The sequence below is a fragment of the Jaculus jaculus genome, chromosome 17 (genome assembly GCF_020740685.1).
Source record: "Jaculus jaculus isolate mJacJac1 chromosome 17, mJacJac1.mat.Y.cur, whole genome shotgun sequence".
Taxonomy (NCBI): Eukaryota; Metazoa; Chordata; class Mammalia; order Rodentia; family Dipodidae; genus Jaculus; species Jaculus jaculus.
In genome coordinates, this window is record NC_059118.1 from 21,503,081 (window position 1) to 21,528,891 (window position 25,811).

The 25,811-nt window shown below is 39.7% G+C and overlaps 1 protein-coding gene across 3 annotated transcripts in view; it reads left to right on the forward strand.

The window, feature by feature from the left end:
- Positions 1–25,811, forward strand: part of Atp2c1 (ATPase secretory pathway Ca2+ transporting 1) — a 149,240-nt gene that overhangs the window by 53,269 nt on the left and 70,160 nt on the right. For all 3 annotated transcript variants that reach the window (XM_045136552.1, XM_045136553.1, XM_045136554.1), the window contains 6 exons: positions 9,803–9,913; positions 11,330–11,446; positions 14,797–14,886; positions 17,225–17,260; positions 20,280–20,341; positions 20,944–21,052. In XM_045136552.1, the coding sequence (XP_044992487.1) occupies positions 9,803–9,913; positions 11,330–11,446; positions 14,797–14,886; positions 17,225–17,260; positions 20,280–20,341; positions 20,944–21,052 (525 nt within the window). The remainder of the gene's footprint in view (positions 1–9,802; positions 9,914–11,329; positions 11,447–14,796; positions 14,887–17,224; positions 17,261–20,279; positions 20,342–20,943; positions 21,053–25,811) is intronic.

Here is a 25,811-nt window from a genome sequence, read left to right on the forward strand (position 1 = left end):
AAATTGATAGACACAGTGCAAGTACTGTGCTCAAGTTAGTAGTGGGGAGAGAATGGGTGTGTAGGGCCTCCAGCCACTGCAAACAAACTCCAGACACATGCGCTACTTTGTGCATCTGACTTTACATGTGTGCTGGGGAATTGAACCTGGGTCTTTAGGCTTTGCAGGTGAGTGCCTTAACTGCTGAGCCCTCTCTCTAGCCCATTAGTAAATTTCTTAGCAGTAATGTGGATAACATTCTAAAATAGCTTTGAATATTTTAGAAAGTTAATAAAAATCACAATAGTGATAATGGAGGTCATTTTTGAATTTTTATTTTTAAAATTATTAGTGCAGGAGGTTACAAGCAAGGAAAGGGAAGACCCTGGGATGAGTCCTGAAGTGTTAAATTGGGACTTTAACAGATATTATTTATACACATGCATATACACACACATTTCTGATAGTGTATGATTCATGGAAGTTTGAAATTGAGGTGCAGCTCATCAGTAAAAGGAACTTCTCAATAAAAATAAGCAGTGTGCTCTCAAGAAAAATATGAAGATAATGTTGGAACATCTTGTGCCACAACTGGGATATTTTGGGCAGTAGAATGATTGTAATGTATTAGAACCCATAGAAAACTACTGGGCTTATAACAAAAAGTAGCTACACACCAATAAGGAAGAAAGGCAAGTTCTCACAGGAGTCCGTGGAATCAGTGTAGACAGTGATGAGATCAGAACAACCTCTGTTTGGTAACCATCCTAGTGCTGATTGTTGTAGGCAGGAGTAATGTATTAAGCAAAGAGGGGTAAAGAACAGGGTATTTTCTGTAGTCTCAAAAAGAATGTATTACAAGAGAGTTAGTAATCACAAATCTAAAAATAGCAATATGATAGTGAAAGAAATTCACAAGTGCTTTCACCAAGTGATCAGAGTTAACATCACTGTTAGTGGGACAATCTCATTATGTAAGCCTGGGCTGCTTATGGCTTAAAACAAATTATTTTCCTCCAGGATTAGAGGCTAGAAGTCTACAATTAAAGTGGTGTAGACTAGGCTTTTGTTGGGGCTTCCCTTGGCCAAAGACAACAGCTATTTATTAAAAAAATATATTTTTTTATTTATTGTAAGCAGAGAGAGAGAGAGAAGGGATGTGCCAGGGTCTGTGCCACTGTAAAAGAACTCTAGGCATGTGTGCCCCTTTGTGTATCTGGCTTTATGTGGATACTGGGGAATTGAATCCAGGCTGTCAGGCTTTGCAAGCAACTGCCTTTAACTGCTGAGCTGGCTCTTCAGCTCTGGCAACCACCTTCTTGCAGCCTTCACATGGCCTTTCCTGTGTGCTCTCACATCTGACTCTTCTAGTGACACCAGCTCATTGTTCTAGAGGCCCACCCATGTGGCTTTATTTAACTTTAATTACCTGCTTAATGATCCTGTCACCAAATAGTGTCATTGAAATACAGACACATTGGAAGTTAAGGCTTCAGCTTTGGAGGAGCAAGGGCACAGCGTAGGTCATAAGCATCCTGTGACCTTTCATCTGATGTGCTGATAGGGTACACTTCCGTGGTGTTCCCCTCCTATCAGAATGTAGCCAATGAGGAAATGAGAAAACGGTAAATCATAGGTTGCAACATGGCGATATCACAGAAATAATGTGCTTGTCCTCTGCAGGAGTGTGCAAATACAGGTAAAGATGAAAACTGTGGAATTCTTTTCTGTTTTAAGAAGTCAAAAGACAAATGGGTGACACTCAAGATCCTGGGTTTATTTACATCAGAATGCAATGAGCCTTCCCCCTATTGGTTGATGTGACTCTTTACAGTTTAAACTACTTTCTTTTCTTTGTACTTTCTTTGATAAATATGTTGATGTTATGTTCACTTGGCCACAAGTCTGTAGTTTGCTGAATGTATTCTGTTAGGTAGTTTTATTTGTTCCTCTATCTCCTGAGCTTTTGTAAGTTGGTACATTGCTAGATCTAAAGCACTGGCTGAACATCATGACTGGGGGGGGGGGGGAGAGAGAGAGATAGATAGATGAGAGGGAGGGAGGGAGAGGGACAGAGGGAGTGGGACAGAGGGAGTGAGTGAAGGAGGAAGGGGGAGAGAGGGAGGAAGTAAAAATAGGACCTATTTCTGGAACCCACCTGTCCTGTGGATTCCGGTCTAATTGATATGATCCCCCACCCCCCCACCCCGAGGTAGGGTCTCACTCTCGCCCAGGCTGACCTGGAATTCAGTATGTAATTCATATTAGTTCACATATGTGATTTACTATGGAATTCACTCTGCTTCACAAGTGCTGGGATTAAAGGCATGCACTACCACAGTAGGCCTTTTTTTTTTTTTTTTTGAGTCAGGATCTTATATACTTATGTATCCCTGAGGATGAACTTGAACTTCTCATCCTTCAGCTTTCATCTACTGAGTGCCGGAATTACAGACGAGCACTCATACCTGGTTTTATTTGGTGCTGAGGATAGAACACAGGGCTTCATGCATGCACTCGTAACAACTGAACTGCATCCTAGCCCATCAAGCAATTGCGTCTTAAATTGAGTAGGATTGCTTGATGTCTCCAAATCTCTGTGAACCTGCAATTCTTTTTTTTTTTTTTTTTTTTTTTTTTTTTTGTGAAATCCAGCTCAAGGCTTGACTTTATTTTCCTTAGGAATTTTAGCAAATGGAAAATATTTTCAACAACACAATGAACAAAAGCACAGTTTATCACTTTTACAATTACAGTATTGATAAGTAATTAACTAATGAATCCAACAATCATCAGGAAATCATTAAATTGAATTTTAAAACCAAGCATTGTAACAGCTGATCCATTGCTGATGTCCATTTGTGTGTCATGCACATTACTCCTACCTATGAATATACCCACCCATACAGGGTCAGTGAGGTTGGGAGTTGTGGCCCTTGTTTGTTCATTGATCTGGGCTACTTGCACAAACCCTAAGAATGGCTTGGTTACTTAACAGTGATTTTCTCTGAACACTGTTTTATTTTTTATTTTCATAATTTTTATTAACATTTTCCATAATTATAAAAAATATCCCATGGTAATACCTCACACACACCCCCCCCCCGAACCTGCAATTCTTGTTTGGACCTACTGTCAGCCATATGGTCTTTTTTTTAAGCCCATAATATTCCTTTACCTTCATACAGTGGAATTGTGTGGTTTGCTAGATCTTCCCGCCTGCCCATGGTTCAGCAGCTGTGGAGAGGCGCTTCGTTTCTAGGTTGCACATGACATTTGGGAAAACTATGTTGTCCAAGTCTAATTTGAACCTTGGAATAACTGTGAACTTTGTTGAGATAAGCTCTCTTTTTAAGTTTCTCCATGCCTGCCTTAAGGGCTAATTTGGGCTACCTTTTTAATTTCCTTTTAAAAATCAGATTTCTGTCCTTGTACTAGGGGAGTAGAGTTTATTAAAAAAAAAATAAAGCCAAATCTTCCTTGAGTAGTGTAACAAAGCTATGTTGATAGCTCATTTTAGAAGGTCCTGACCTTTTAAAACTAAGGTGTTTTTTTTTTTTTAACTTATTTATTTGAGAGAGAGAGAGGCAACGATAGGAGGGAGGAAATGAATATGTGAGAATGGGCGCAGTAGGGCCTTTGGCCTTTGCAAAAGTACCCCAGACACATGTGTTACCTTGTGCATCTTATGTGAGTCCTACAGAGTTGAACCTGGGTCTTTTGGCTTTGTAGGCAAACACCTTAACTGCTAAGCCATCTCTCCAGCCCAAAATATTTTAAAGTTTGAACTTACTCTAGCCATGCCTTTTAGCCCTGATAAAGCCAGTGGTTATCAGTTTGGGGTGCATGATAGACTCATCTTGGGGTGGTTTTTAAAAATAAATGTTTTTGCTTCACCCTAGGCTTAATGCTTCATGCTGTCTGGGGATGGTGCTTGGGTACTTTGAATAAAAAGAGCCAAAAACAACAACAAAAAACAACCAAGACTCCTGTCTTAGTCTACTTTTGTTGATGCCATAGATCCTGTAGTCAGCAAGTTTAAACAGTAGGTACTGACTTCACTAGGTTCTGGAGGCTGCAAGGAGCCTTAGATCCAGGAGGTACTGTCACTTCACTCCAGGTGGGCTTTTCCTGAGGAGAGGCACTAAGCCCATCATGAGCGCACTATCGTCAAGAGCTGACGAGCCTCGCAAAGGCTCCTGCTCCAAGTATACCGCTTTAAGGGCTGGAGCTGGGGCTTGGGTATGAGTGTAAGGGCCACATCTAATACATAATAGTACTTATAGTAAAATAGGAATCAATCACCTGGGACTCTTGGTAGGATGAAAATTTGGGTTCAGTATATCTCTGAATGGGATCTGAATTATTTATACATCCTAGCGATTTGAAACCTTTTACTGTTTTGAATATATGTGCTTATATGTGTATTTTACATGCCTGTTGCCTGTTCAGTAAATGGTGTGTTGGTGGCATGAGTTAAGTAGTCCAAAGTGTAGATTCTAATAACAGTAAGTGGAAAGCAACTCTGAGGAAGAGATGTAAGACAAAGTTAAGCTCGGGAGTTTTTTTTTTTTCTTTCTTTTTTTTCTTTTTTGTAGTCCTGTGTATTGAAGTGAGAGAGAAGTAGGTGGACTTCTTTAAACGACCAGTGACTGCCTTGAGGTTTTTTCACCTACAGCTCTTCTTGATCTGTCTCTGATTGCATAATCCTCTAAATCAAAGCGTAAATCATTCAGACTTTTAAGTGAAATGACTTCTCACTTAACTAAGAAATATTAAATGTTTGCTTCCTAACATGAGATTAATATGTACCAGCTGTCTTCCACAGTAGCTGTACCAGTGAACAGTCCCACCAGAGCTGTGGGAAGGTTCTGGGTTCTCTGCATTTTCTCTAAACACTTTTTTTTGGGGGGGGGATTTTTTTGGCTTTAGCCATCCTAGTGGATACAAAGTAGTGTCTCATTGTACTTTTGTTTCATTTTGTACCCTCTCTCCTCTGCATTATTAGGTATTTTTATCTATTAGATCTTTCCTGGTAAATATACATACATGTTGCTATTTCATCTTAAAAACAAAGCTCTAAGAAATTGTTTGTTTTGGAAAAGTGGTTCTTACAGAAAGGCAGCTGCAGAATAGAGACCTCTGGAGTAATTGCTTGTTTTTCCTTTAAGTGGAAGAGTGCATGGGATCCAAGGAGTTCAGCAGTGGAAGAACACAGGGCCATCACAGAGTTCTGCTCAGGGACCAGAGCAGTAAGATGCAAAGTTAGAATTTCTGATCAAATAATTTTTTGTTGTCAACGAAAAACACAGCTCTTCCAAGGAATATTGATAGTTTATTCTCAAGCCAAATATGAATGACAGTGGCCTGGGGAAATAGAATCAAGTTATCCCAGATACTTTAACATGGTAACAGTTTCATAAAGTCAAATAAATGAGTGGGCACATCAGGCAGGTAGTTGAGTCATGGCCAAGGAGGACAGTCTAAAGGTTCAGATGCTTTCTGGTGACAATCTGGACTGGGAAAAACTCAGGGTCTGTTCATACTTTCTGAAAGTATTTACCTGCTAGTCACAAAGATGTTAGATCAGACACGATGTGGTAAATGAATGTCTGTTAAAGGGGTTATGTATTAGCCCAAGATAATTTGGACCTGGAGCTACAACATTCCAGCTCTCCATAATCATTGAGTTGTCATCAGCCTTGCAGACTCTTTGACACAACTGGACTCCTGTTTACCCTTCCCACAACTTGACGACTTCCACTGTCCCTGGTTTTTGTGCAAAGGTGTGACCTGTTGCCACTTACCATTTGTCTACTGCAATAGAGCCCTTAGGACACAGTTTTGAATAACATGCATTGAGTTGAAAGTTTAGGGATGGAGTGAGGCAGATAACAACACAAACCAAACAAAACCTGACAAAATTCCTCAAGAAAACAAATATTTAAATAAGTATCGTTTGTTCAGGATTCCATTTGTGTTAACATATTGGATAATCAGTTTCCACCTGTGTGGTTAACTGCTGTTTCTGTTCTTGTGTAGACGAAGTTAGCACTGCTGGATTCTAATGACCCGTGAACAACCTTGTCCTCTCTGACCACTACTTCAGGTTCTGGGCCCAAACCAGTAAGACGAGATGTCCGTGAATGCTAAGAATACTGCCTGTGTGCATGGCAGGCAGCTTGTTACACACAGGCTCATCTGTTGTGGGAGTTAAGATTTAGCTCGTTTATTTTATGCCTCTGTCTGTCACATTCCAGTTTCCCTGTCATGTGAAACACTAAACATCTCAGCACATTTGTGCCCAACTCTGGTTGCCTAGTAGTATTGTTTGTGAAAATGACAAGAGACCAAAACCACCTAACAAATGTACATGGTGGGGACGACAGGATTGACAGGGAATGACAACACAGATGCACCATTTCACCAGAAACCCCATGGACCCACTGCTGAAGTCTGTTACAGAAAGCTCTCCTCACTTACCAGATCAGATCACTGCCCAGCACCCCTATTCTTGATCTTAAAGCAGGGCCTGTAGTTTTGCTTTTGTACCTGTGTCCTCAAAATGAATGTGCGAAGTCTGTGAGTGAATGTGAAAAGTGAGTCTGGTTGGAAATAAGATGGAGCCTGACATTCATTTTAAGTTTATTTTTGTTAACTTTTTTTTTGTGTGTGTGTTTGCTGTGTGTACATGCATGTTTGTGTAGATTTACATACATGCAGAAGTCAATGTGAAGTGTCAATATCAGGTGTCTTCTTTAATCATTCTTATTTATTTTTGAGACAGAGGCTCACTGACCCCAGAACTCAGGTTTGGCTGGAGTGTGGACTGACCAGCCGGAAAGCACACTCATCTCTGCCTCCCAGCTCAGTGAGGTGTAAGTGCTCATGGCCATGTCTGCTTTGACATGGGTTCTGGGGATCGGAGCCGAGGTCCTCGTGTGCATGACAAGCACTTAACCAACTGAGCCATCTCCTGAGCTCCCCCCCCCCCCCCACTAAGTTAGAAAGACTACTAGATTAAGAGAAGTAAAGAGGGTCGATTATGAAGAACTGACCATAAGCAGAAGATTATATCCTCCTTGGAGGGAAGGACAGGGCCTGAGACAGACTTCATTTTTATTTCTAGGTCTGTGGCTTCATCTGGGATGGGAAGTCAGTGTGCCTAGGAGAGAAGTAGGCACTTCCACTCCCCATGTAGTACAGGTACTGAATGAGGCCAGCACATGTCTTGCAGAGTTGCTTTAGATATAAATCATAAGAATCTTCCTGCTTTTCCTGCAACAAGCCATCTTCTCCACCTGCGGACAGTATAAACACCAGCTGCAGCTCGAAGGTTTTTGTCAAAGGGGCTGCTGTTCTTTTTTTCTCAGTAAATTCCCAGAAATGGCTCCTTGTTTGGGTGGTAGCTAGTTTATATTCCCTCTTTTTGTCTCAGTGGCTCCTCTGTACAGTAGTCAGGGCATGCAGGCTTGCAGAAACAGGTCACTCCAAATGGACTGCTGCTTCCTTCCTTCATTGAAGACCCTACATGCCTGTTCATAGCCTCTTTATATTTCCAGATGAGTTTCTGCTGCTTTTGACATCACGAGGAATACTCACTTGGAATGGCAAAGTTGAATGTGATTTAGCATTTTGGGCAGAGCTTTTATGATTTTGCTGGTCGGTTGCATAGTACTCCTGCACTTGTGAATGTACTTGAGACAGTGGATGTGGTTGTAGTGGAGAATGTTTCATAACGGCCCTTAAATAGGCTTAGAGGGTTCTCATCATACTGCCTTGGTGTCTTGTTGTTTATTAAATAAAATCTCATTTCTTTCTCTTGAGGTTCATCTCTGTTAGGCCAATGGAATGATGCTGTTGGAGTGTTTTATGTAAGATACATTCCAATGTAAACCTTAAGCTGGGCATGGTGGCACATACCTTTAATCCTAGCACTCTGGAGGCAGAGGTAAGAGGATTGCCATGAGTTCGAGGCCACCCTGAGACTACATAGTGAATTCCAGGTCAGCCTGGGCTAGAGCAAGACCCTGCCTCAACGCCCCCCCCCAGAAAAAAAACCAAAAAATTAAAAAAATCAAATGTAAACCTTGTATGTGTATCAACAGCTAAAAGATTACTTGAAAAATTTGAGGAAGGGGCTGGAGAGATTACCGGTTAAGCACTTGCCTATGAAGTCTAAGGACCCCGGTTTGAGGTTCGGTTCCCCAGGACCCACGTTAGCCAGATGGACAAGGGGGCACACACGTCTGGAGTTCTTTGCAGTGGCTGGAGGCCTTGCCATACCCATCCCCCCCCCACTTGTCTGTTGCTCTCAAATAAATAAAAATGAATGAAAAAAATAAAAAAAAATCGAGGAAGGCTTTTGAACTAGACATTGGATGCTATAGGTAGCAATTTTCAGTAATTTTTTTTTTATGCTGCCATCCGATTCTGCCAGCCAGCATCTTCAATGATAGGAAATATATTTTGATTAAAGACTTATTGCAAATGTAACTTATCTTGTTTAGTAACTTATTTCTATATTGAGGTATTGGAACTCATTATACTATGTACTATGTACATATAACTTTCAAGTAGTTCTTAGGAAAACTAGCTGTTAGGAATTATTATCATTGGTGGCATGTTTTATTGACTTAGTCAAATTCTGGATAGGCACTTGTATGTCAGTTTTATATAGGAATAAACTGGGGCTCAGATATTTTAGAAATCAAAAGGCTTTATTAATCTTACTTCATTATAGGCAGTACTAAATGTAATTGATATTTTTAAATTTTACCTTGTGATCTTACAAGTTGAAAATGTAATCTGGTTTAGTTCTCATTGGTTTAAGTGATCACAATTTCTCTACTATTTAACTTAAAAATAGGTTTAGTCAAGATTTTCCTCAGTACATTGACATTATCAAATTTTAAAGTATTCCTTTGATTTCATTTATTGTTTTAAAAATTGTTACTTAGAAATTTCAGGAAAGTATTTTATCCCCCAAATGCTGATGCTCCCAGTTTGAAATACTTGGTCTGAAGCCTGAAAACTTGTGTCTGGGGAGTAAGCTGATTATTTCAGCTTTTGTAATATTTTCATTAAATGGATTTTGGCAGCTAATGGTTTTCCTCCTTAAAGTTTCAGTTTTGAGCTTTCTCTCCCTGTCTTTTCTTTCAAACTGTTTTCTCTATAAGGAGTCACAGATTAGGACCGAAGGTAAACCTGTATGAGAGATGGGTTTCTAGAATCATGTTAAAGATTTTCCTGTGGACATTAGCTTATGTTAAGTAGTAGTTCTTGTTGTTTCTCCCTGTTCAGTGACCTGCAGCCTGCCCACTCACCTGCACATCTTTGCTTGTCTGGTCTCTGGCTCTCAGTTTCTGCTGGTTTGGGAGTAGCTTGTAAAGGCTTCCTTGGTGCTTTGGAGGAGTATGTGCTCCTCTGGGCAGGCCAGAGATGGCGAGTGGCTAACGTGGGGAAGGCTAAGCAGCTGCGTGCGCCTGGGGCTCACACAGTGAGATTAGAGGATTATGCTTATGTGCAGCCACCAGAACCGGGTGAACAGGACATCTGCTTTACTTCTAACTCATTTTTTATTTAACGTGAGGATTGTATTATATAGCTTGTATTGGTAGCATGATTTTTTGAAATTTCAAGGAAAATAATGTGGTTAGTATAATGTTGTCTTATTAATATTGGGAAGTCATTATTAGCCCAAAGTACTTTTCTGAGGACAGGAAGTTGCTGTGAATGTTCAGATTTGCATTTATTCTTCTAGATGGTATCATTATAGATACTGAGTATGTTCAAGTAGTTTTCCTTTGGTTTTGTTTTCTAGGTTGCACGTTTTCAAAAACTACCTAATGGTGAAAATGAAACAATGATTCCTGTATTGACATCAAAGAAAGCAAGTGAATTACCAGTCAGTGAAGTTGCGGGCATTCTCCAAGTGAGTGATTGGTGGAAAGCTAGTCATTTGGATGCTCAGTTGTTGTCGTCCTATAAAATTCTCTCCAATGATAAAAATTTTGTTTTGTGTTGCCCACTGTAATAATAGCTGCCAGTTAAACAAGTGAGATGTGCCTAGTGTGATGGAGAAACTAAATTTCATTTATTTAATCTTAATTTCCTTAGGCAGCTGCATGTGTCCAGTGACTGCCTGAGTGGACGGTATAGCTCAAGGTCACTGACACTGTGAGCATGGGGTCAGCCCCAGCTCAGTTAGGAAAATAATCATTTTGACTTGTAACATAAGTAGTATTAGGACCTATTGTTCCCCCATAGGAAAGTAGAAGCTGAGTGCAAGTCTAGAGCTATAAGCAAATGTTAATTGCTAGTTGTTGATGTAGTTTATTCGTTTCCTTGTTTTAAAAAGTACAGTCTGTTCACTCAAGAAAAGAGTATTTGTAGCTTTTTTTAGTCACACATTTAAATTTTTACCTCAAAGATACTGATGCTCATTTTTTAAATATTTTTTTTGATATTTATACTTAGCTTTAAAGCCACTTATTTTGGCTATGTTTAAGTTTTGAAAGGCTTGATTAATCCTGCTATAAAGATACAGGCCAGGGAATCTAGTTATTCCTAGGATGCAGGTAATTTCATTTCTTATAATGGATAGAATAGAGAATCATGAGAGTCAATAACTGAAGGATTTAAATGATATTATCATACATGGATGTTATCATGCCCCAAGAATAACCTCATGTTCATGTTACTTTGAGTAATTCAGGAAACACAAGTTTCCTGTTTGAAATTTTTATAGTATAGGAGCAAAACGTAACACCAGCCTCAGCTTCTCTGAGTGGTTTGTATGGTTTGAATTGTTGCCTTTTCTCATAGGGAAGTAAGTTTTGTTAAAACTATGTTGTCAACTTTAAAAAAAAATAAATTTTTTATTTTATTTATTTTAATGCACTGATTGAAGTGTACGTTTTGACAAATGTAACCACCATTATAACATATATACTTTTAATTTAATTTGTTTTTTTTTTTTTTTTTTTTTTTTTTTTGAGAAAATGTCTCATTCTGTAGCTAGAATTCACTGTGTAGCCCAGGCTGGCTTCAAACTCATAGCAATACCTGTCTCAGCTTCGTAAGTGCTTGGATTATAGGAGTGAGCCACTCCACCTTGCTAAGGTATAGAACATGTTTATTATACCAAAAAGCTTCCCTCTGTCTCTTTGAAATTAATCCTTGTCAGTATATGGCTCCTGGTCTCAGGCGGCCTCTGGAAAACTTTGTCACCACAGACTAGATTTCAGGGTTGCAAAGCTTCCACAAATGTGACCATACACTCTTGTGTGCATGAGTTTTCTTCCTCTATTCTGTGCTGACATTTTCAAAAATGTGTAAAATCTCATAGGCTGATCTTCAGGATGGCTTAAACAAATCTGAGGTTAGTCACCGGCGAGCCTTCCATGGCTGGAATGAGTTTGACATTGGCGAGGGCGAACCGCTGTGGAAGAAGTACATCACGCAGGTGAGGCTCTTTGAGATCTTCCATGGAGAAAGGAAATAATTGGCTTTTAGTGTGTTTCTCCCCTAAAATTTTACCTTTGTTTAGGTTTACTGTTAGGTTAGCATTCCTGTCAATTTTACTTTTGACTGTTTCTTCTTTGAGCCCAAAGGCTAAGAAGTGTTAGCTTGCTAACTTGTCTAGGATAGCATTTTCTGTACTGATAAAGTCACATGAGCACAGTACTTCTTTTGAAGGGTAATATTTTTGAAGGTAATCTCAGCCAGTTTAGAAAATTAGTAAGTTTGGGGCTAGAGAGATGGCTCAGCAGTTAAAGGCACTTGCTTGCAAAGCCTATGAGCCCAGGTTTGATTCCCCAGTGCTCGCGTAAAGCCAGATGCATAAAGTGGTGCGTGCATTTGGAGTTTGTTTACAGTGGCAAGAGGACCCTGGCATGCCCATTCTCCTCCTCCTCCTTGCAAACAAGTAACTAAAATATATATATTAAAAAAAAATAGCAACAACAGGAAATTAGTAAATTTGATCATTTAAGTCCCAATTGTCAGGGTATAAATTCACTTTATTTCTTACCTTCTGTGTGGTCTCCATTGGTCTCTCTGCTGGTGCTGACCTGAGGAAATAGCAATCTCACAGTAGATGATGGCTATGCACAATCTCACAGCACTTCTTTCTTGTTTACTAACAATTATGTTGATGTAAAAAGTTGTACAGTCCTATGGCTGATGTTAACTAGTGGATTTGGTTTGCTAAATTTGTTTCTAACAGTAATTTAGAGCAGAGAGAGAGTGAGTATGGACCACCAGGGCCTTTTGCCACTCATGGTGCCACTTTGTGCGTCTGGCTTTATGGGGGTACTGGGGAATTGAACCCAGGCTGACAGGCCTTGTGAGCAGGTACCTTTAACCACTGAGCTATCGCTCCAGCCCTGATTTGCTAAATTTATAAAAGTTCTTTAAAGAAAATTCCTGTGTTAGCTAACCTTCAGGCCTTAAAAATTCTCTTATATAAAGATTTATGGTAATGTGATTTATATAGCATTGCTAGCAAATGAACCCAAAGTTATGAGTCTTAACTTTGTACATAAGTATGTCTAAAGTGATAAAACTAGACTTTTAGGGATTAAAGGCTCGTGGACACACCTTGCTTCATGGAAGACTTTTCACTGTCATAAGTGCTTCCTCACATTTGCCACATTTCCAGCTTACCTGAAGCTGAAGGAAGCACTCACATAGTTCATTATGGATCATAAACTAATGATTTGGCTAATAAGTCAGTATTACCATAATATGATTTAATGCTTTTGTTTCTGTTAAGAAAACTATAGTGTCTGCCTCTTAGGATTTCTGTGAGCATCACACAATGCCTGTAGTGTAGTTGAGCACAAGTAAAAATTGACAGAGGGAGGGCAACTAATTCATTCTTGACTTCTTTTGAAGAATATTGAGTTTGTTTTTGTAAATGTCTTGTCTGGTGCTTACCACCTGTTGAAATAGTGCAGTCATGTTCTGCCATCCAAGTATGATGGTTAGCAGCTGACATTTGAAGAGAATTTTATGGTCTACACAGTGCTTAATACTCATTCTTAGATAAAAAAAAAAAAGTCGTTGGTAGAAGGTTCCCTTTTACCAGGTGAAGAGTATGGGGCTTAGAAGTATCGGTTGCCTGCCCTCAGGTGTCAGAAGCTGGAGTCGCAGCCAGGTACTCTGACTAGGCGGGTTGTGGTTTGTCAGCTGTGGGATGTGTTGCACTTGAGCTTTTATTTTGCTAGAGCAGAGAGTTTTGTTTGAATCCTTCATTTGCTAGGAGCACCTGGAGAATGTTTAAAATGTGTCAGAGTCTGGACCCAGTGCCCTAATATTCTGATTTAATTGGTGTGGAGTGAACCTCAGTGTTGACCTTAGTTCCTTGCAAGATTCTGTTGGGTTGGAACCACTGGACCAGAGTGGAGCCACAGAGAGGGCAGGAAGCGGTGACATCTAAACATGAACCTGTTTGATACCCAGAGCCTGGGCTTTAGAAAAACTGTAACCCAGAAAGTAATGCCCTTCTTCGGCTTCAGAAGATATTCTAGCATCAGACATCAGAGCAGTAAGGAAAAATTTGGAGTGGTTGGTTATGGAAGTTCTCCTTGATGGGCTTGGTAGTATCTTCCTCTCTCTCACTTCTTCTGACAGACAGATATTAGGAAAGCCAGGTTTGGGGAAGACCTTAATGTTTGTTCTTTGTATTCTCTGGGCTTATTGTAGTAGTGTGTAGATTAAGGACAGAAATGTAATCTACATTATTTATTTGAGGACTGTTTTATTCTTATAATTTGGATGTTTGGACTCAGGTTAAATCTGAACATTTTTGGTGGGGAAGGGGTCTCTCACACTGTAGCCCAGGCTGACCTTGCAGTATAAATAATAAATAAATAAATAAATGCTTTTATTACAGGCATGAGCCAATACAAAATATGTGAGTTCTTAGCTTAAAAACTCATTTCTACTTTTTCTAGCCTCAGTAGAAATTCTAACCAGCTATGTTCATTAAACTAATAAGCTGCTACAAGCCACGTGTGGTAGTGCATACCCGTGATAAGAGCTCTTTAGAGACTGAAGCAGAAGTATCCTAACTAGGAGGCCAGCCTGGGCTTTGTAAAATCATGAAAACAAAAATATTAGGGCTGGGGAGATGGCTTCGTGCTTAAGCGCTTGCCTGTGAAGCCTAAGGACCCCGGTTCGAGGCTCGATTCCCCAGGACCCACATTAGCCAGATGCACAAGGGGGCGCACGCGTCTGGAGTTCGTTTGCAGCGGCTGGAAGCCCTGGCGCGCCCATTCTCTCTCTTCCTCTATCTGTCTTTCTCTCTGTGTCTATTGCTCTCAAATAAATAAAAAATGAACAAAAAATAGTTAAAAAATTAAAAAAAAATTAATACAGTGTTATTGGACACATGCACCCTATAAAGAATTGACAGATTCTTTGTTGAAAACTAAACATAACTAAGCATGAACCCTTCTTTGTTACATGAAAATAAACCAATGTAGACTCAGAATTTTCTAATGATTATCCTTTTTAAAATTTTTTTATTTTATTTATTTAAGAGTGAATGAAAAGGGGTGGAGAGAAAGAATGGGTGTGCCAGGGCCTCCAGCCCCTGTAAAAGAACTCCAGATGCATGCTGCACACAGTGCATCTGGCTTTTATGTGTGCACTGGAGAACTGAACCTGGTCCTTTGACTTTTCAGGCAAGCACCTTAACCTGTAAGCCATCTCTCTAGCCCTTACATCCTTTTTTAAGCCTTTATTGGATGGGAAAGCACCGTCACTCATCCAGAACAGTGCTGAAGTGTGTTTGCTTCTCCCTTGTAGTTCAAGAATCCGCTTATTATGCTGCTTCTGGCTTCTGCAGTCATCAGCGTGCTAATGCATCAGTTTGATGATGCCGTCAGTATCACTGTGGTAAGAAAAAAAGATATGGCTTTTACTCGTGGTTAATTGTGTAAATTGGGATTTTTTTTTTATTATGGAAAATGAATTAAAAAGTGCCTTCAGATCTTCTTTTAAGCTACCCAGATCCACTGTTAGTTGTAGTTATCTTCCGTTGCTCTGGAAATGGGGGGGTCTTACCCGAGTTTCAGCAGTTGTCCTACCTTCGCCTTGGACAGTAGGCATATATTGCCTCACCCAGTTGTAGTAATTGTGAGTAATTTTCAGACATATGCTGTTGAGCCATGAAGATAACAGTCCATAATCTCACAGATCTGAAATACCTCATCATTTTCTAATTAGACTTAAGATTTCTTTTCCTTGCTAAGTGAAAATAGTTTGACTAGTGAAATTAAAAAAACGTTCTTTAGCTGTACATACTTTTTCCTATGGACAGTTATATCCTTTTGGTGGAATAAGCTTGTTTCTTGTCTCATCTTTCCTTGTAGAAGAATAACAACTTACTGCAAGCACAGCATTCACATAGCAAATGTGTTATGCTTAAGGACACAGTGGATGTTAATGTAGAGCTGTAATTTTGAAACTGTTACTTGGGGATACCCAGCAGCCCCTAAACTTGTTCAGGGGATATGTGTGGTCAAAACTATTTTAATATTAAATCATTATTTTTCTTTTCTGTAGAATTTGTATTACCAGCACAAAATAATGATGTATAAAACTGTCAGAGCCTTAGTAAAATGGCAATAGTGGTCCTAAACTGTATTAACCGTCATTTGTTTCCTCTTTTGATGGTTATAGCAGCTGGCTATGGTGGTCCACAACCACCAATCCCAGCCACAAGCTACTTTGGAAGTGGAAGTAGGAAGATGGCAAGTTCTAGGCTTTCCTGAGCAATGTAGTGAGATCCTGTAACAGGGTGGGGTGATGTTCTTCCTAGAGTAGTAACAGTTTTATTAAATGTTGACTCTCTTTTATTTTTGGTTTTTCGAGGTAGGGTCTCACTATAGCCCAAGCTGACCTGGAATTCACTATGTAGTCTCAGGGTAGCCTTGAACTCATGACGATCCTCCTACCTGTGCTTCCAAAGTGCTGCGATTAAAGGTGTGCACCACCACGCCTGGCAAATGTTGACCCTTATGTACATGCTGTCACATGAACTGTATGATGAAATGGGAAATATGTGTAAAACTTGTTGTATATGGAAGTACAGCAGTTGTCTTAAAAAAGAACAGTTGTTTACTTGAAAGAATAATGTGACTCATAAAAATTCAAGCTTTCAAACAATAATTAAAGTTCTGGTAAATTTTTGTACACTGCCATGAACTCTGGACAGCTTCCCAGTGTTTAAGACTTTAATTTTAATGAGATTAGTAGTGGTTTAAACAAATGTGGGTTTTGTTTAAACTCTTAAGAAATTCGGAAAGGGCCAGTGGCTTTTCGGTTAGGGCATCGCACTCTGAAGCCAAAGAAATTATGTCAGCACATGGATTTGGGTGACCAAGTGAACCAGTTTTTTCCATGTGACTGGTATATGAGGTTATCAGATCTTTAATTATAAAAGATTTAATATGCAGGGCAAACCAATGGATTTTAATATGCAAGATTATGAAAAGTTTATATATAGTCTTAGATTCTACATTGCAAATTGTTTCTAAGTAACAAACAGTTAGCCAGGTTTAGTGGAGTAGCTAAGACTCTCCATAATCATCTGGAAAGGCAGTTAACATCCTCCTCCCCTTCCAACCATGTTTTGTGTGAGGCTTGTTTTTTTTTCATATTTCAAGTTAAAAATCCCCATATCATGCTGTTTTTACCTGAGAATTATATAGCAAGAGATTGGATACTAACTCAATATAATAACTTGAGCTGGGGCTATAGCCTGGAAATAGAGTCCTGGCTACCACGCATGAGGTACTGGATTTTGATAATTCAGTGCTGAGGGGAAGATTTAAAATATTGCCACTTTTTTCACAGTGTTTTTTTAAATTACATGTTACCATGTAATGGATTTTTAATTTCTTAAGTAAAATTGAGGAATAGAAATTAAAACTGAACAAGTAATAGTAGCAAATACCAGCATATGTTACTCAAACAAAAGCTGGGTTTTCAATTTGTGAGAATACAGAGGGACTTAACACATTGGAGAAACTGTCCTGGGAATGTCAAGATGCTAAAGCCATCAGATTCTTCCCTCCAGTTCTTAAGGCAAAATTGTGATTTCTTCTCTAGCTGACCTTAATGTTTTAAATCTGTAACATTGGTACTGCACATAGTCAGAAAAGTAAAATATGGTTAATAATGATCTCTTGTTCATGTCTGATTTATAAGGCTGTTTCTATGTTTTATTTAGGCAATACTTATTGTTGTCACTGTGGCCTTTGTTCAGGTGAGTGATGTATTTTACCAACATAATTAACATACTACTAGTATGTTGATTACTGAAAAAATTTAAAGTGGCTTATATAAAAAGTTTATAGTCATGGGGTGATAACTCCCATCTTAATAATTCATTGCTTGTTTACTCAAAAGCCATCAGGGGAAATTTGTGAAACTTAGAGACTGCTTTGATTTATGTCCTAAGAATAACTGAAGTAGAATAAAAGCAAAAGTAAAAAAAGGTACAGTAGTATAATTACAATCTAGCATGAAAGTAATTTTAAAAATTTCTGTTAAAGAATAATAATTATAACATTATAATGCTCTTATATATTAATTTCTATTATGGCTAAGTCTAGATAAACAAAACAAAAAGTATAGTATTAAGTGGTCAATTTATTAGGCACTACCTGAAAAACACTCCTTAGAATTTATGACTGATTCCCATTGCAGAATGGTGTACTTGTTCACTGAATGTATTCCCTAAACTTTCTTCATTACAGTTTTTTAATAAAGTGAAATTATTTTATGGCTGTTCCCCTTTTAAAATTCCTCATTTTTCCACAGAAGGGGTATTCTGATCTAGATCACACTTCCTATTCAGTATAGACATTAAAACAGCAAAACCAAACATGATAAGAATCCCCTTTTAAAGATTATTCTGAATCATGTGGAGGTGATGTCACAAATTCTTTTCCAGCACCCAGCAGGTAGAGGCAGGATTATGAATTCAAGGCCAGCCTGGGCTATATAGACCCTATCTAGTAAAGGAAGGAGGGAGGGATGGATGTGGGAAAAACCACATCCTGGCTTGGGGTTAGCCATACATTAAAACATGCTTAGTTTTATGTTTATAGGCTTATTTTATGTTTATAGGCTTATTTTATGTTTATGTTTTAAATACTTGTAATTTCTTTAGGTTTTAGAAATATGTTTCAGAATATTGGTGGTCTCATTGTTAATATACTTAATAAGAGTAGAAAAATTGTTCTAGTGTAAGGATAAATGTAATATTGTTTCATGTCCTGAAGTTCCTGCCATGTTGATTCTCAAAACTTTATATTAAATGAATGTAATTCTCATGTGTAATTTATTCTGTTATTTTTTGGGGGGGTCACTGTCTCAATATTTTAAGGTAATTTATAGCATAATAAGTCACTAGTTTTATGAAGCCATTTGGAATTGGGTTGTTTGGAAACATAGGACACCAGGATTCTGGATTGGGGCTGAAGAGGTCAGGGTGGGCATCTTGCTCAGAGCAGGTGAATGTTGCCCTTGGGCCGTTGGAGCTGGTTAGTGTAGGGTAAATCTCTCCAGTCTGTACAGCATTCAAGGCAGTAAGTCATTCCCTCCCAGTGAGTGATAGGACTCATTGGACCAGTAACTGGAAGTTTTTTGCATTCATTCTGCTTGCTCAATGGTCTGATTCTTTAATGATGCATCTGGTATATGATGCATTGCATGTGTAATGTTTTCACTGTATATGGAAGACCCTAATAGCTTACTCTTTCTTATAAGTAGAGAGTACCCTCAAAACTCCACAAAATTGCAGTTTCAACACGTCAATGTAAATTTAACAGAGTATGTTTTGTAGTAGCTGAGACCTATTGCTAGTATGTAAATGTTATTTTATTTGATGGTGTATTAGTCATTTTTCTCAATGCTGACCAAATGTCTGACAGGAAGCAGCATAAGTGAGGAGGGGTTTATTTTGGCTTACAGTTTAATTACATTGTATCTTGGCCTGAAGGATGTGGCAGCAGGAGCCTGATGCAGCTTGTTACGGTTACATTGTTTCTGCAGTAAGGAAGCAGAGAGGGGCAGGAAGTGTGGCATAAAACTTCAAAGCCTTCCCCTCACTGACTTATTGACTCCTCCAGTAAGGCTCCCTCTCCCAAAGGTTCACCAGCCTTCTGACACAGCAGCCCTCTGGGGACCACGTGTTCAAATACATGAGCCTGTGGAGGATGTCTCACATGCAAACCTCAACAGATGGGAAGTTGAAAGGCCTCAAAATATTATTAAAAACATCCAACTTTGGGCTGGAGAGATGGCTCAGCTGTTAAGGCACTTGCCTTTGGAGCCTAACAACATGAGTTCAATTCCCCAGTACCCATGTAGCTAGATATACAAAGTAGTGTATGTTTGTGGAGTCCATTTGTAGTGTCAAGAGACCCTGGCACACCCATTCTGTGTGTGTGTGTGTGTGCAAGTAAATTTTTAAAAAATCTTTTAATTACTAGGCTTGCTTGTTCTTAAATACAAATGTGACTCCTTTCCTTAAATATGCCTAAGAAACAACCAAATATTTTAACAGAAGTTAAAATTCCTCCTACCATTTTATTTCTGCCTAATCATACTAATAGCTAATTGTTTTGCCTAGTCATAGAATCACACTCTGTAGAGTAACTTTGAAAGACAACACTGGTAGCGTCTCTGTGATTGGTTATTGGGCATTTTATAGATGGGAGGGGCCCATAGATTACATGTGGCATTTTATATTTATGGGTACTAGGGATCAAACTCAACTCCTCTTGCTGAACTCTCTCTCTGACCCTATTCATTGTTTTCTTTCTAAACAAATTTATTCCACAAACCAGTGTGGTTGTATGAGCTTACATCCTCAAGGCACATCTTGCATATTATAGTATTGTCTTTGGCTTCTTTGGTCATTGAACGCCAGATGTGTAATTTTCTTGAATATAAGGCTCAATTGTCTTAACTTTTAATGACTCAAAATTACAAACACTTTAGATATACTAGTTGGTTTTCACTTTCTTCTAAATAATTTTGGTTTTTATATTGAGTATTAGAACGTAAAATTGTGAATATTTAATATTCAGAATTGTCAATTACTACATCTTTTAGGAAAATGCATAGGAATATATAAATAAAGGGAAAGATAAGAATTAGAAAAAAATCTTTAAATAATTGTGATTAATATTTAAGCCTAAAAAGAACATATTCACATATTAATACATTTGCATTTGTGTTTTTGTTAATATTAATTTCTCTTTTTTTTTAAATAGGAATATCGTTCAGAAAAATCTCTTGAAGAATTGAGTAAACTTGTGCCACCAGAATGCCATTGGTATGTCCCTTTTTTTTTGAAAGGGATTTGTACCTTTTAAACCAGAGTCAAATGTGACTAGTAGAGTAGTCATTATGGTTCCCACTTTGTTCTAACACAGAGAAGAGACTGTTAGTCTAAATGCAGATCTGCTCTGATCAGTGCAGGAAACCACAGTAAAGGCTAACGAGTGCTGCTGCTGGTGCTCGTGAGGTAGCTGCGCCCTGCTGGTTTTGTGGGGTGCACAAGGAACATGCTGAGTGCTCTTCTGAGTAGGTGAGGAGAAAAGGGCTGTGATACACAGCTTACGTGACTAAGAGATTGCTTTGGGGCTCACGGTCTACATTTGAACAGGAGTCGGTTTTTCCAGTGATTTTTTTTTTTTTTCCCCCTGTCATTTGAGCTTTTTTTTTGTTTTTCCAAGGTAGGGTCTCACTCTGTCCCAGGCTGACCTGGAACTCACACTGTAGTCTCAGGGTGGTCTCGAACTTATGGTGATCCTCCTGCCTCTGCCTCTGGAATGCTGGGATTAAAAATGTGCGCGACCATGCCTGGTTTCATTTTTTTTTTTTTAAAATCGATAGTGTGACTTGTTTTGGTGATGATTTTTGTTTTATGCCCAGTGTACGTGAAGGAAAATTGGAGCACACACTTGCCCGAGACTTGGTTCCAGGTGACACAGTGTGCCTTTCTGTAGGTGACAGAGTCCCTGCTGACTTACGCTTGTTTGAGGTAAGTTTGAGGGTTTGTTTGTGACGAGTCAAAAAGTCTGGCTGCTGATTAGTTTGTAAGCCACCATGCATGGCTTAAATATTGGTAAAGAAAATTTTATTAATATGTCATATGTCATGAAAGTGGCACATTTAAAACATACCATTTAGTAGCTTTCATTATATTCAGAGCTATGCAACTGTCACCAGAGTCCAATTGTAGAGCATTTTCATTACTGTTCCAAACTGAATACCTCTACCTGTTGGTACTTACTGTGCTCCTTTTAACTCTGATAGTCACTCATCTGCTCGCCACTAAACTACATTGCTTATTCTAGACATTTCATGTAAATGCAGTCACATATACATGCCTTGTGGTGTGTCTTCCTTCTTCACTTAACATGTTCATCAACTACTTTCAGTTGTTTTTTAAAAATTTTTATTTATTTATTTATGAGAGAGAGAGAAAGAGAGGGAGACAGAATGTGTGCACACCAGAGCCAATAGCCGGTGCAGGCAAATTCCAGATGCACGCGCCACCTCCTGCGTCTGGCACACATGGGTACCGTAAAATCCAACCTGGAACTTTAGGCTTCCTAGGCAAGCGCCTTAACCTCTAAGCCATCTCTCTCTCTCCAGCCCTTCTCATTTTACATACCAAGTTTAGTTCACTTACAGTACTGCTAGTAGGGAAGGGCTTCGGCAGTGTTATTTGTTTTTTATTAATGTTACAGAAGTCTTACTACCTGTGTGAATGTGTTCTGGGACCCGTAGTACAGGCATCTTTTATTTTTTTGCACTCATAACTCTTTGTTGTCTGAGATATTTTTATATTACAGGTGTATTTTACATGCACAGGTATATAAATAGGTACATAAACATTTATTGAAAATAAATCAAAGAAATTTATCTTGAAACAATTACTTGGAATGCAATTTATCATTAAAGACAAAAGCAGATTTATACACTGAGATGGATGTGTTTTTTTATTTTTAATTTTTATTTTTTATTATTAAGTAGACACTTTATGGACACATATGTTGGCACCATCATTTCCCTCCTCCCTGCCTCCTCTGCACTGAGGCCGTTCCTTAGTGGGATTGCTGGCATTTGCCATGGAGTTGTGGGTTATGAGTCTGTTGTTGCGTGGAGGACCATGTCTCTGCATATTCCTTCCCGCTCTGGTCTGCATTCTTTACATGCCGTCTTCTGCAAACTCCCCTGAGCCTGGGTAGGTGTGCTTTAGTGTTGAGCTCTCAGCTTCAGGATTTCTTCTTTGGGGTGTGTGTGAGCATCCTCGGTGTCTTGTCTCCATCACCCTGGCCTGGGTAGTGAGGCTCACTGAGGAAGCAGCACACTTCTCCTCTCCCTAGTTCCTTGATGGGTTCACCTGGCCCCAGCTGCTGTGCTAGGGCTGTTTCATCTGCTGACAAGGAGTCAGCCATCTGTTCTTGTCTTACTGGTAGATTATGGCTGTCCTCGGTTCTCTGCTGCTTTCTGATAAAGAAAAACAGATTCTCCAATGGACAGTGAGATCAGAATAGGTTAAAGGGGATAAGCTTTCTTTATTTAGAGAGGTTTTTTTTTCTAAGATTTTATTTTTATTTATTTGTTAGAGGCAGAGAGAGGATGATCATTCCAGGGCTTCTAGCCATTGCATACGAACTCCGCACGCATGCGCCACCCTGCACATCTGGCTTACGTGGGACCTGGAGAATTGAACTGGGGTCCTTAGGCTTCACAAGCATGTTCCTTAATCGCTAAGCCATCTCTCCAGCCCTATTTACAGAGATTTTGATAGGTGTAGCCTCATTTTGGGTTGAAGGCTAGTGGGTGCTTCTCAGTGGAGTCCATTATCTTGGTCTCCATAGTGTTCTGACTTGGTTCCTAGTTTCAGTTATGGGTTCCTTTTCACTGAGTTGATCTCATAGCCAATCAGTGAGCCATTGCTTACCCACCTAGGCTGTGTGCCACCATTGCACAGGTGTGTGACGAGATGCTTTTTATTTTTATGAGAGATTAAATCTTGGCTGAATATTTGATACTGAAGAGTATAGAGCCTTCATTTTTTTTTCTTTTGTGTGTGTGTACCATGATGTGTGTGAGCTCTGTGTGGTGTGTGCACTGGATATACCTTTGCAGCTTTCTGTATGCTCACTTGCCATGGTTGGCTGTGGCGAGGCCCTGTCACTCTTGTAGCATGTGTCTTGTTTGGAATCAGAGTCTTCTACTTTTCCAGAGCTATAGAACTCTGTTGGTTCTCAGTTCCCTGTGAAACTGGGGTGGCAGGCATGCATGGCCCCTCCCAGCTGTTTTACATGTAATCTGGAGATTTGAACTCCAGCAGTCTCAGGCCCTTTCAGGCCCTCACGTTTGCCCAGGAAGTGCCTTGGCCTTTTTCAGTTTGGCTGATATTTTGATTTCATAAACATCAGTGCTGAGAATGCTGCTTCACATAGTGCATAGTTGAAACTTCCTGATCCTATGCTAAGGTTAATGTGATGAACTGTTTTGGAAGCTCATATCAACAACTAAATAGCTTTTTTTTTTTTGAGGCAAGCACAATAGACTGGCCCTTTTTGTTTTCTTTTTACTGCAAGGGGGGAGAGTGGTGGAAAGAATTGGTGTGCCAGAGCCTCAACCACTGTAATCGAACTACAGACACGTGAGCCTCCTGTACGCATGTGCGACCTTGTGCGCTTGCATCACCTTTTGTGCATCTGGCTTACATAGGATTTGGAGAGTTCAGCGTGGGTCCTTAGGCTTTGCAGGCAAATGCCTTAATCACTAAGCTGTCTTGTCAGAACTAAACAGTAACTTTATAACCAAAAATTCTAACAATATATTCCGAAGTTACAATAATTTGATATATGCTGAGGAATGATAGTAGGAAACTATTAAAAGCTTTTTTTTCTATAAATAAACTGCTATGAAACTTTCTGTGTACATTGAAATCACTTTTACTCAACTGAATATGAGCTAAGGTGCCTCAGGTAGTGTTTGTTGTGTGGTTTTCCTTGAATGTTAGCACCAATACTGAGACAACTGGATTGAGGAGGAGGGTGGGTAGAGTGTGCAGTGTGGTCACGCTGAATTGAGGAGGCGGGTGGGTGGCATGTGCAGTGTGGTCACGCTGAATTGAGGAGGCGGGTGGGTGGCGTGTGCAGCGTGGTCATGCTGAATTGAGGAGGCGGGTGGGTGGCGTGTGCAGTGTGTTACACTGGACGAAAGGATGATTCTCATCTTGCGTGAGATGGAGCAAAGTCTCATATGTGAATTGATGGGCAGGGAATTTAAAAGAAATCTTAAGAATTGTGGGGCTTGCTTAAAAACATGAATTAAAGGCTTGAGAAATGGCTCAGCAGTTAAGGCACTTGCCTGCAAAGCCTTAGGACCTGGGTTCGATTCCCCAGTTCCCACATACAGCCATCAGCAGAAGATGGTGCATGTATGTGGAATTTAGTTGCAGTGGCTAGAGGCCCTAGTGCGACCGTGGTGTCTCCCTGTCTGTTTGCCTCTCTCTCTCTCTAATACATCCTTTCTTTAAAAAAATTGGTTTAGAGATGTGGCTTAGTAGTTAAGGCACTTGCCTGCAAATCCAGAGGACCCGGGTTCCATTTACCAGGACCCACGTAAGACAGATGCACAAGGTGGCACAGGCATCTGGATTTCTTTTGCAGTGGATGAAAGCCCTGGTGGCCCCATTCTCTCTCTGTCTGCCTTTGTCTCTCTCTCAAAATAAAAAGAAATCTCCTTCCTACATCTTTGGCACCCTTGCGGTGCTTGTTTTCTGGCTGCGTGGTTAGTCTGATCTGCTGTGGGAGCCGTGCAACAGGAAGAGTAAGCTGAGCTGGAAGGGGTGGTGGAGGTGCGGCAGGAGGAGCTTGAGTTTGAAACTAGCCTGGGCCACAAGTAGACCCCTCTTCTGCCTGGTTAGCTGTTGCACCCCTTGAATCCCAGCACTCAGGAGGCAGAGGTAGGGCCATTGCTGTGAACTCCAGGCCAGCCTGGGACTACAGAGTGAGTGAATTCCAGTCAGCTTGGGCTGGAGTAAGACCCTACCTCAAAAAAAAAGGCAACCTCCCCCCATACCCCCATCTCAAAATTTAAAAAGGGACGGATGTGGCATGGGGCTTAGCTAAAGAATGCTATACTTGTGGAAAACGTTGAGGAGAATAAGCTTTTGTCCTCTAGGATTCAGACAGTAGGCTGCGGTTCAGTGATATTGAGGTAATAATTTAATCTAGTGATTTTCTTTCCCTTCCCTCTTCTGGTTTTTTTTTCTTTTTTCTTTCTCTTTCTTTGTTTTGCTTATTGAGATCCAGTCTCTCTTAATGCAATGTTCCTTCTTTCTGTGCCTCCCAAGTCAAGCCTTTTGAGATTACTGAAGCAAAAGTAGATCGCCTTTGCCATTTAATACCTATAGCGAGCTGGCTCAGAACCCTTGTCAACTGAGTACTGGCCTTTAAGTTCTTGGCAGCTTGATTAAATTGAATTGTGCACCTCAGTCAGAAGCCAGCAATTCATGTACAGCATGTACCAAGGGATAAAATTAACTCCATAGATCCTTTTTAATAAGTAGCACTTGATTGGCTAGGCTTTAAGTGTCAATAACTTACAGCCTAGGAAGAATTTTTAATTACATTTTCATCCATCTGAATAAGCAGTAAGAGAAGAATCTTTAATTTTTGAGAGCAGCATAAGAAATTTTATCATGATCAGAGCGCTGCAAATGAGTATCGTGGAAGATTGTTTTCTGGGGAAAGAAATCCAATTCTAAT